Source organism: Salvelinus alpinus, chromosome 14, assembly GCF_045679555.1.
Source record: "Salvelinus alpinus chromosome 14, SLU_Salpinus.1, whole genome shotgun sequence".
Classification (NCBI taxonomy): Eukaryota; Metazoa; Chordata; class Actinopteri; order Salmoniformes; family Salmonidae; genus Salvelinus; species Salvelinus alpinus.
In genome coordinates, this window is record NC_092099.1 from 9,431,369 (window position 1) to 9,444,052 (window position 12,684).

The 12,684-nt window shown below is 41.6% G+C and overlaps 1 protein-coding gene across 2 annotated transcripts in view; it reads right to left on the reverse strand.

Moving 5' to 3' along the window:
* The window catches only part of traf3ip1 (TNF receptor-associated factor 3 interacting protein 1), a 37,571-nt gene that overhangs the window by 14,572 nt on the left and 10,315 nt on the right, over window positions 1-12,684 (reverse strand). The window contains exons 7-13 of one of the 2 annotated variants that reach the window (XM_071340313.1): window positions 5,197-5,220; window positions 4,936-5,014; window positions 4,767-4,784; window positions 4,467-4,551; window positions 2,137-2,229; window positions 1,731-1,869; window positions 72-108 (exon numbers count right to left, since the gene is read on the reverse strand). In XM_071340313.1, coding sequence (XP_071196414.1) covers window positions 72-108; window positions 1,731-1,869; window positions 2,137-2,229; window positions 4,467-4,551; window positions 4,767-4,784; window positions 4,936-5,014; window positions 5,197-5,220 — 475 coding nt within the window. Of the gene's footprint in view, window positions 1-71; window positions 109-1,730; window positions 1,870-2,136; window positions 2,230-4,466; window positions 4,552-4,766; window positions 4,788-4,935; window positions 5,015-5,196; window positions 5,221-12,684 lie in introns of both variants that reach the window. The other variant, XM_071340312.1, reaches the window with a different exon arrangement.

Consider the following 12,684-nt stretch of genomic DNA (forward strand, 5'->3'; position numbering starts at 1 on the left):
AAATACGTACTAGAATTCTTAGCACCTACAAAATCAAATGAAGAGATTGTTTGACTTGTAAGATTGCTTACCATGCTTCTCATCGCCTTGAAGTCCCACTGAAGGGTCCTGTTGGAAGAACAAAAAAGTGGCGTAACGATAAAAAATATTTCGAATGAACAATGCTGATGCCCTCTTCTCTTGGTTGCAACTTATAATAGTTATCCACTTTAGGGCCTGAAATATGTTTCTATATGTTCAACTTCCAACATTGAACCATGAGAGCTTGGGCCTGGATGTGCAAAAAGTAATAGAGGTATGGCATTCTCATATCTATTTTTCATAACGTAAAAGAAGAGAGATATGCATAGTTGAAGACGAAAGTTTACATACACTTAAGTTGGAGTCATTAAAACTCGTTTTTCAACCACTCCACAAATTTCTTGTCGGTTAGGACATCTACTTTGTGCATGTCATTTTTCCAACAATTGTTTACAGACAGATTATTTCACTTATAATTCCAGTGGGTCAGAAGTTTACATACACTAAGTTGTCTGTGCCGTTAAACAGCTTGGAAAATTCCAGAAAATTATGTCATGGCTTTAGAAGCTTCTGATAGGCTAATTGACATAATTTGAGTCAATTGGAGGTGTACCTGTGGATGTATTTCAAGGACTACCTTCAAACTCAGTGCCTCTTTGCTATACAGCATGGGAAAACCAAAAGAAATCAGCCAAGACCTCAGAAAAAAAAATGTAGACCTCCACGAGTCTGGTTCATCCTTGGGAGCAATTTCCAAACACCTGAAGGTACCACCTTCATCTGTACAAACAATAGTACGCAAGTATAAACACCATGGGACCACGCAGCCATCATACCGCTCAGGAAGGAAACATGTTCTGTCTCCTCGAGATGAACATACTTTGGTGCGAAAAGTGCAAATCAATCCCAGAACAACAAAGGACCTTGTGAAGATGCTGGACGAAACAGGTACAAAAGTATCTATAGCCACATTAAAACGAGTCCTATATCAACATAACCTGAAAGGCCACTCAGCAAGGAAGAAGCCACTGCTCCAAAACAGCCATAAAAAAGCCAGACTACGGTTTGCAACTGCACATAGGGACAAAGATCGTACTTTTTGGAGTAATGTCCTCTGGTCTGATGAAACAAAAATAGAACTGTTTGGCCATAATGACCATCGTTATGTTTGGAGGAAAAAGGGGGAAGCTTGCAAGCCGAAGAACACCATCCCAACCGTGAAGCACGGGGGTGGCAGCATCATGTTGTGGGGGTGCTTTGCTGCAGGAGGGACTGGTGCACTTCACAAAATAGATGGCATCATGAGTCTGGAAAATTATGTGGATATATTGAAGCAACATCAAGACAGTCAGGAAGTTAAAGCTTGGTCGCAAATGGGTCTTCCAAATGGCCGAAACGTTTGACCCAATCGAAACGTTTGACCTAAGTTAAGGAATTTAAAGGCAATGATACCAAATAATAATTGAGTGTATGTAAACTTCTGACCCACTGGGAATGTGATGAAAGAAATAAAAGCTGAAATAAATAATTCTCTCTCTCTCCTACTTTTCTGACATTTCACATTCTTAAAATAAAGTGGTGATCCTAACTGACCTAAGACAGGGATTTTTTACTAGGATTAAATGTCAGGAATTATGAAAAACTGAGTTTAAATGTATTTGGCTAAGGTGTTTGTAAACTTCCGACTTCAACTGTATGTGCTCCCTCACCATCTCCATGTCGGGCATGTCGGGGGGAGGAGGGGCAGCCTCCTCCACCACAAACTGCTCATCTTCATCCTCCTCCTCATCCTCAGAGAGCTTCTTCCCCTCCATGATGACAGCCGCCGGGGGCTTGGCACTGGTCAGCCTGCAACACACACACAGGGCTTAGAGGGGGCAATGGAGCAAAGCACATATAATTTTCTCGGGCCCGGGTTCAGTCGCTAAACATTGTGAAACTTTGCAGATAGAAATGTCATGAAATAGAGCTGACGTGACTCCTAAATCTACATGTTTTCGCTAAATCATACATTTTGAAAAGTTCCAAAATGTTGTGAGCTGAATGCAGTGCTGCTATGCTGACAACTATCATTCATAGTGACACAGGAAGTAAAAAAGTATGAGGGGAGGTCACCTTTCGGCTGGGATCACGTCAGCATAGCTCTCCTGCCTCTTGAACCGAGGAGGGGCGGGCCGTGCGCTGTTGGGCCGAGGTATCCTTCGGTTGCTGGTTGGGAAGATGAGAAGTCAAGCCACACTAATGAATGATCAGCCACAGTCAGAGTAATGGGGAATATTTAAGATTAATAAAGTTAACATTTAGTTAAGAGTAAATAACACAATGCTTAGCATATTAATGTGTTTTCCCTTTCTGTAACACACATTTAAAGTGTTCTATTTGTGTCACGGGTTGATGGTCACTTGACTCTAGACTGTTATTTATTAAACTCATTCTGTCGATAGTGATTGGCGTCAGACTGAAGGTACACTTAACAGACGGCACACTGATATTATATTGACGACCTTATGACCATTGTTTGATTCCGTAGCAGCTGGCAAAGTCACAGTCTTTTGTTGTGACTTTGTACAAGCCTCTCTGGGTGGTATTTACAGAACATTTGGTACTGTGTGATTAGAGGGCCCGTTAGACATTTTCTATGCTGGAGGGTGTTTTCCATGTTGCAACTTGTATTAAACCAACTTGATTTATGATAGACCATATATCCTCAACTGCTCTCCTTTTTGTTCACCTGGAAATTCCTTTAACAGTCAGTAAACCCTACTCTCTCACCAATATCCGCTACTATATATAGCAGGGTTTCTCAAAGCGGATCATGGGGACACACTGTGTATACTGTACTGTACTCTAATTGAGCATCAATTCAACACCAGGTATTAGCCATCAGATTTGTTGCTTCAGGAGAACCATTTAACCAAGAGACTCTGGGAATCACACATCTTCAAAGAATCACAGATATTCTAAGCCAGATAGATAGGATCAAGACAGTGTGGAAAGTTACTGCATTTAGTTAGAACAACTATTCACATACTAGCCAGTTCATTCAGTCTAATTGGAGTAGCTGGTTGTAGTGAGAACATGAAAATAGAGTGGTCCCCAGAACGAGAGTTGAGAAACCCTACTCTATTGGGACCTCAATTGCAACACTAACCATTCAGTCAGCCACTCACTCTACCATGGGATAGCATGTGTTTGATGTTACGCTGAGAAGAATATAATTGAGAGTGGGGACTAGCAGAGCAATTTGTTGTGGTGTAAAAGAGAGAGAAAGTGGCTAATCAAATGTAATGAGGGGGTTGAGAATACACAGGGCCTGCGTCCCAAATGACACCCTATTCACTAGGTTTAGTGCACTACTTTTGACCTGGGCACTCTGTAGGGAATAGGGTGCCATTTGGGACACAACCAGTGTTAAGTGCGCCCGTTGAGTGTGGCGGTTGATCAAAAAGGAGAAAGTGGAGGGTTCGCGTCAGTGAATGGAGTTTTGTTTTTGTAGCATGTTTCAAAACTCTTTCTATCCCACCGAGAAGAAATTGGCCAAAACTTCAGTTTTAAGCAGTGAGGTTATGGGAGACCATTTCAATTGTTGCTGACTGTGCAAATTGAGCGGTGCCCTCAACAGGGCATACAATTAACACTTGACAAATGTGGGTAGATTTTAACTATTGGCGGGTACGAATGTCTATTTCACCAGACACTTAGGTGGGTGGTCAATTTGCAGGACTCTACATTGCGAGCATTACATGTCAAAAGCCAAGTAAGGGCACATGTGCAAGTTGTGATTTATAGCAGAGAAATGCTGCAGTAGCTGTTTTTAAAGTATTTCTGCCGTTTTGTTTCATAACTGCAACACCGCATGGCTGGGGAGCTGTGCGCAGGGAGTCCAGATAGATATATTTTTGGAGGCGCTGCACACAGGCTTAACAGTTGGTCTAATTTACTCGAAAGTCTACAAAAGTAAGACTGTCCTCATATTTCTTGACTATTTAAAATGTTTAGTTCATAAGCTCGGTTGTTTTTCCATGTTTGTTTGAGTCCGCTGCTTCAAATGATAAAGAGATGCATCTACTACTAGTCAATTCCAAAATCTCACACACAGACAACTTGAGTGGCCCCCTTACCACGGTAACCTACCGCCCTTAAAGGAGCAGCTGAACATTTTCTCATCTGATATTTTGGTTAAAATGAAATTACTTCCTTACTAATACATTTCTTGTTTTAGAAACATTACAAAGCATGGTTGGTCATCTGTTTTTTAAAATATTTTTTTAAATGTAAATATGGACCCCAAAATATTTTTGCTGGTAAAAAAATTCTGAGTGGCTAATAGATTTAAAAAAAAATCTACCTGAAACAGTGGCTGGTTGACCAAAAATAAAAATGTTAGGCCATGGCCCTCAAACCCTGCTAACTGGCTTAAATCAACTGTCAAACACCACACAGACCTGTGAGCCATGTGGGCTGGCACTGCGTCTGTGGCATCGCCGTTCTCCAGGGGGACCGGCCTCTCTGCCAACGGAGTGTCTCCATCTACAACAACACAACATGATGCTGACATGAGAACACACCACCTCACATCTTTCATTGTAACTTACAATCGATGGACTTGATAGCAAGAACTGCTGATGGATAGGGCTTACAGAACAGAGACACATAAAAATGTCCACCCTGGATGACTAAATGAAAAAGACACACCAGCGCCATCTACTGAGAGAAGGTATAGGTGCAGTGAGAGAAATACTCACCTCCTTCACCGTCAGACTCTTCTGGAAAAGAGGCGACAAAAAAAGTATTCAACATTTTTTTTTTTTTCTCTACTCATATTATTGTGTAAACAGAAGTATTACTTTAGTGAAAGGCTAGAAGGCTGGGATATTTGAGAGGAGCAGAGGGGTCGGAGAGAGGGGTTTTTACCTTGTGGGACTCCTGCTTTGGGCATGCGCCTCTGCCCCTTAGCAGATGAAGGCCGGGGTATTCTGGCTGGACTGTCAGACTGAGGAGAGGAGGAGAGAAGGGAAGAGAGATGGAGGAGGAGAGGGAGGAGAGTAGAAGAGAGGATGACTGAATAAGTGTGTCCCATTCATGTTTATAAGTGCACACACACTTGTAAACACACGGGGTCATTCTTAGAAAAAGAAGGACAGAGGCAGCCCCGTTTTGAAAATAAGAGGTTACCTGCTTGTCTGTGACTTCTGCGGCCTATAAAAAAAGAAAGAAAACAGAGTAAACATTTGATTAGCAATTGAATCCAGGCGTGTCCGAAACTGCCACCAAACGGCGCTACAATGGAAGTAAAGCGGTAGGAAACCAAGCTCCTATGGTAAATGGCATAGCACTATTTCCAAAGCATGGCATGACCAGCTACGCTAGGCAACCGTAGTAAACTCCCACAGAAAACACTCATACCCAGTTTACCCCTCCCAGTTCTATGCTTTATAGCTCTAGGGAGCTAGACTAGGGAGCATTAGGCTAGACGGCCACGGACGAGATACCTCTTCAGCTGTATCAATAGGCTCCAGTGGAAGCTTACAGTGGTAAGGAGCACAGAAATCAACCATTATCACACTGATAGCACCATAGAAATAGCCTACATGAGTATAATATAATATTCTCTAATATGTAAAAAAGGCCAAATGTGTCTTTCTATGGATGGCAATTTCGTCCTGGTCGATGGCCATGCGGTACGAGCACGAGTAGCTAAGTCAAATCTGACACACAACTAAAGCACATTCAACATCAGTTCATGAATGTAGTGATAGTCTGTAGCCGTCTGAGAAAAATGTGGAGACTTCTTTTTCCATCTCTGGTGGTTTAATCTCTTTTACTGAATGAAGAGTGCTGTAGATTACAGCAGTTTTTGAAAAATATGGACCAAAAACCTATATATGCAATTTAGCAGACACTTTTATCCAAAGCGACTTGTAGTCATGCGTGCATACATTTTACGTATGGTTGGTCCCAGGAATCGAACCCACTACCTTGACGTTACAAGCGCCATGTTCTACTAACCGAGCTACAATGGACCACAATCCTAATCTGATGTATTCTATCCTAGCAACAAGCAAATCTGAAGAGCCCTTGAAATGAAGCAAGCGAGCGAATTAGCATCCATTAACACAAATGCAGACAGAGCAATTACAGCAAAGATTGATACAAATAAATGTATCAAATGTTATTTGTCACGCTTCGTAAACGCTTCATAAACAACAGTGAAATGCCTACTGTTGAGTGAAATGCCTACAACGCAGAGAATAACAATAGAAAAATAATAACAAGGAATAAACATATATAACTTTGCTATATACACAGGGTACTAGTGCAGAGTCGATGTGCAGGGGTACAAGGTAATTGAGGTAGATATGTACATATAGGTAGGGTTAGTGACTAGACAACAGGATAATAAACAGTAGCAGCAGCATAAGTTATGAGTCAAAAGAGGTAGTGAAAAAAGGGTCAACGCAGATAGTCTGGGTAGTTATTTGGTTAAATATGTAGCAGTCTTATGGCTTGGGGCATCTGTTCGATCCAGACTTGGTGCATCGGTATTGCTTGCCGTGCAGTGTTTAGGGACTTCCTGACACCGCCTGGTATAGTGGTTTTGGATGGCAGGGAGTTTGGCCCCAATGATGTACTGCGCCGTACACACTACCCTCTGTAGTGCAGTTGCCGTGATGAAGCCAGTCCAGTTGCTCTCAATGGTGCAGCTGTCGAACTTTAAGGATCTGAGGGCCAATGCCAAATCTTTTCAGCCTCCTGAGGGGGAAGAGGCGTTGTCGTGCCTTTCTTCACGACTGTGTTGGTGCGTGTGGCCCATGTTTATTCCTTAGTAATGTTGACACCGAGGACATGCTCTCTACCCGCTCTACTACAGCCCCGTCGATATGGATGGGTGCATGCTCAGTATGCATGTTAGGGATGAGACAAATGGACAATTTTCCCTAACATTTAAAACTGCCATTCTTTAAAATCGGTTTTCCGTTAAAACAATAAGAAATATTCCTAACATTCCATGTGAATGCACAATATGGTCCTATTGCGTATGAATGCTAGGGGGCAATGAAGTACTATCTTACGCAGTCATAATTACAGTAGGCAATCGGTATACTGACATACTGAGAGCAATGAAACAAATGACCCGGTCTTAAATGCAACCAATAGCATAGTCCAATGAAAAGAGTGGAGACACAGATTGCACAATGAGGAAATTACAGAAATTGTATTTTGCAATTATATTTTAAAATATTGTGAAAGGCCTTTTAGCTGTGGCGTGCTGTTCATTGACAGCCAAATTGACAGCCACAACTAATCAGCTGTTTGAAATTTGTCGCGCGTGCTGCCTGACTGTAGGCCTACGCGCTCGTGATGTGATACAACACAATCCACAGCAATTTTTTAAATAAGAAATTGATCCTCTCTGGGTAAATGATGCTCTCTGGTGTAGTAATTTCAATTAATTAATAAATTTCTGTACAGATATGAGTAATTTAATCATATAACATGGTACATGTATTTCAATTTATCTGAAGAACCTCCTGCACCCTTCCTGCGGCTATGTTTTCTTCCATGCGCTGTGCTCTCCCAAAGGTACAATAAATCCACACTTATTATTAATTATAAATTCAATGAATTGTGGTCATTAACCCCATACGAGGTTATTGCGGATGTGAATCATTTCACTAAGTCAATGAACAAGTGTTTCTATCTAATCATTAATTTCTCCTGTTTAGCCAATAGTGGTTTTAGCTATACTGTTATAAAATTCAAAAAAGGCACTCGCACATCTGAGCTATCTTTTTTGCAGGTGCATGGTAACAGTGAAATAAAATGAGAAAAAAGGAGAAACCCTCACACCGCTCTTGATAGTATCACTGCTCCTTAATAAGCTTTACGTATTGGCAGATAAGCTTTACGTATCGTCAGAGCTTTTGTGAGTTTTTAAATTAGACACATTTTTTTTTAAATCCCAAAAGTTCTGACGAAGGCAGTGAAGCCGAGGTATCTTCAAAAGCGAATTTAAGTAGGACCATCCGGTTGCTCTGCTCAAACCATCGTATTACGCTACTCTCATCACCCTATTGGGGAACATTCGATACGGCTGGCTATTCGATCCAGGGCGAATGGAGGTAAAATCAGAACTGTTCAGGACTACACGACAAGTCACCGGATAACAGACAACTACGAAGAAGGACAAATGGAAACGAGTTGTTTGAACCATTTCGGACAATCGGGGCCTTACAAGCGTATCGCAAAAAGGCCCAACCCCGTTTCCAAGGCTGGCCCGTTTACCGAGAGATCCCAGGCGAACCCAGGCATTTCACGTCAATACATTCATGATTTCTTGCTTAAAGTGGGCGGCGGCTCGTGTGCAAAATATATGGTTATTGTAGGTGAGAGTAGTTTCTGAATGTGGCAATGTTAAGTGTCTCTGTCGCTCTCTCCATCTCTTCTTTAACAAGTATCCGTGTTGTCATTCCGCTAGGGACCTGTTTTCAGCGTATTACGTCTCCAGTCAATAACCGGTGCAGTGTGTGTGTTGGTCCTGTGTTCCCATTTAATTAGTTGGTAAATAAATAATTAAACCAACTTGTGTAGTACTGAATCACAAGTAAGGCTCGGTTTTCGCAGATGCATGGAGGTTACGACTGTTCAGAATGGTGATATGATACGAGGTTATGGTTAATAAGTTGAATGTTTATAGATGTGGTAGGTAAAGACCTTCTAGAGTTTAATTTTGGAGATGGTAACTCTTTAAAGAACCGCTCTCATGGTGCCCCAGATCCTAATGAGTTAATTGTTACATGATTAATTTAAAAATCGGGTAACAATTAAATATATCGTTTTTTAATCTAATTAACTGTCTTCAGATTAACGTGACACATGCTGAAACAGGAAAGGGACTTCCCCAAACTGTTGCCACAAAGTTGGAATCACAGAATCGTCTAGAAGGTCAATGTATGCTGTAGCGTTAAGATTTCCCTTCACTGGAACTAAGGGGCCTAACCCGAACCATGAAAAAACAGCCCCAGACCATTATTCCTACTCCAAACTTTACAGTTGGCAGTATTCATTGGTGCATTCGCCAAACCCAGATTCGTCCTGAGAACATGTTTCCACTGCTCCAGAGTCCAATGGCGGCAAGCTTTATACCACTCCAGCTGTCGCTTGGCATTGCGCATGGTGATCTTAGGCTTGTGTGCGGCTGCTCGTTCTTGTGCTGATGTTGCTTCCAGAGTCAGTTTGGAACTCGGTAATAAGTGTTGGAACCGAGACTAGTCAAAGTCCAGACCTAAACATGATTGAGATGTTATGGCAGGGACAAAAATTAGCAGGTCATGCTTGAAAACCCATAAATGTTGCTGAGTTAAAGCAGTTGTGTATGGAAGAGTGGGCCAAAATTCCTCCGCAGTGACGTTAGAGACTGATCAACAGTTAAAAGGTGGCACAGCAAGTTATTTATTGACTGTAATAATAAAATACTTTCTCATACAGGGGCATTGGGTTTTGCACAACTTTGTTTATTAGATACTTATTTAATGTAAGATATTTTTGTGTTATTTGTTCACTCAGGTTCCCTTTATCTAATATTAGGTTTTGGTTGAAGATCTGATAACCTTCAGTGTAACAAAAAATAAAAGCAAAAACTAATTCAATCAGAACAGGGGCAAATACTTTGTCATGACCCTGTATCTCCTACTACGCTATAGCATTTTAGCATAAGTATTTGATGATAATGATGGGGACCTGTTCGCCGTAGTTTGTTTATAACGGCACTGTGATTTACATTAAAAACACTTTTTTGGTTTGGGATTTCTTAAATAACATTAACAATCCCAATTTTGTTTAAACATTTTTACGTTCACACCCCTAATGCATGCATGTACAGTGCCTTCGGAAAGTATTCAGACCCCTTGACTTTTTCCACATTATGTTACAGCCTTATTCTAAAATGGATTAAATAAAACAAATTCCTCAGCAATCTATACACAATACCCCATAATGACAAAGCGACATTTTAGCAAATGTATTAAAAATAACAAATAGAAATACCTTATTTACATAACTATTCAAACACTTTGCTATGGGACTGGAAATTGACCTCCGGTGCATCCTGTTTCAATCGATTATCATTGAGATGTTTCTACAACTTGATTGGAGTCCACCTGTTGTAAATTCAAATGATTGGACGTGATTTGGGAAGGCACACACCTGTCTATATAAAGTTCCACAGTTGACAGTGCATGTCAGAGCATAAACTATGAGGTTGAAGGAATTCCAAGACAGGATTGTGTCGAGGCACAGATCTGGGGAAGCGTAACAAAACATGTCCGCAGCATTGAAGGTCCCCAAGAACACAGTGGCCTCGGCCAAACTGAGCAATCGGGGGAGAAGGATTTGGTCAGGGAGGTGACCAAGAACCCGATGGTCACTCCGACAGAGCTCCAGAGTTACTCTGTGGAGATGGGAGAACCTTCCAGAAGGACAACAATCTCTGCAGCACTCCACCAATCAGGCCTTTATGGTAGAGTGGCCAGACAGAAGCCACTCCTCAGGAAAAGGCACATGACAGCCTGCTTGGAATTTGCCAAAATGCACCTAAAGACTCTCAGGTCTGATGAAACCAAGATTGAATTATTTGGCCTGAATGCCAAGCGTCACGTCTGGAGGAAACCTGGCACCATCCCTACGGTGAAACAGGATGGTGGCAGCATCATGTTGTGGGGATGTTTTTCAGCAGCAAGACTGGGAGACTAGTCAAGATCGAGGGAAAGATGAACGGAGCAAAATACAGTGAGCTCCTTGATGAAAACCTGCTCCAGAGCGCTCAGGACCTCAGACTGGGGCAAAGGTTCACCTTTCAACAGGACAACGACCCTAAGCACACAGCCAAGACAACGCAGGAGTGGTTTCGGGACAAGTCTCAATGTCCTTGAGTGGCCCAGCCAGAGCCCGGACATGAATCCGATCTAACAGCTCTGGAGAGACCGGAAAATAGCTCTACAGCAACACTCCATCCAACCTGACAGAGCTTGAGAGGATCTGCAGAGAAGAATGGGACAAACTCCTCAAATACAGGTGTCTCAAGCTTGTAGCATCATACCCAAGAAGTTGATGCTGTAATCGCTGGCAAAGGTGCTTCAACAAAGTACTGAGTAAAGGGATACTTATGTAAATGTGATATTTCAGTTTATTAGGAAACATTTCTAAAAACACGTTTTTCTTTGTTATTATGGGGTATTGTGTGTAGATTGATTGGGGGGGACGCCGACAATTTAATCAATTTTAGAATAAGGCTGTACCGTAACAAAATGTTGAAAAAGTCAAGGGGTCTGAATACTTTCCGAAGGCACTGTACCTCCTGCTAATCATCTTCAACATTGGTGTTGAACGTCAGAGTACACATGCTAGATCAGAACCCGTATTCTTTGTATTTTCAGTTAACAAAACTCAGAGCAGGCTTAACTTGCCCGACTGCCATAAAATGCCACAAATTGTTTATCTTTCACTGAAACAATGGAGAGGAACCAAAAATATCAGTTTTAGGCTACTAGAATTCTTTGCAGTTCGGTTGTTTTCACTTTTTTATTTGATCACCTACCCAAATGGGGCAATCTCAGAGCAGGCTCAACTTGCACAACTGCTCACTTCACTTGCCCTAGACAATAAGGCAAGCCTTAGCCCTTTACACTCTTACCCGTATATGGGTTGAAAACGGCAGATTTTGGCACTGATAAACACCTAAATTGGAACGCAGTGGCAGTACAGTAACATGCCATACATAATGTCAGAGTTCTGTCTCTTCGCTTCACAGTGCTCTATGGGTTTTGATTGACAGTCGTTGTGAACTTGAGCACCTCACGCGACAACAAGTGACCCCCATCGCTCCTGCTAATTGGGCAACCTTTACAAATGCTTTGTTGTCTGAGTGAGGGAAATGCTGTAAGTTAGGAGGACTATGGATTTTGAAAGATGAGACATTGAGGATTATAATAAATACTGCTTTGACTTCACATTTCCATATCATCAAACTCATGTCATATACAGTGTCAACGTTTGTGATCACGATGTTCGATATACAGTTACAAGATGACATGGCGTCATACCCTGGGTTGTTCTGAACACAAAGAGCCCACGTTTGTCTATTGTGAAGAAAATGTTCAGTGCCACACGCACTTGAATGCACTTATGACTAGGGCTGTTGACCATATTACTGCCATGAGTCATGACTGCAGTAAAAAATGTGTTAGTAGTACCCAACTCGCTAACGATCATCAGGTCACTAATGGCCTGGTATTCAGGACTCCATTGTCCCTCTATCCACTCTGACGTCAACGCAAACGCATTCGAAAATCACAAACACTTATCATCAAAACAGTATGTGCTTTATAAACACACTGTGATTGATCAATTTGACGAAAGAAGTTGAACAATAGGTTGAAACTGAGTTTAAAACATGGTCCTTGTGGATGTTGTTTCAAAGCCTAACTCAACGAAATGGACAGCTGCTTTCTAAGGTGATAATTCAAAACACCCATATGCATATTATAGCTTATGCAAATGCATAGGCCTATATTTGAGCCCGAAAAAAATCCTGAATTAAAATAATGATTGTGCCGTTATACAATATATAGCCAAACGTATATTACACATGGCAGATTTTAATTT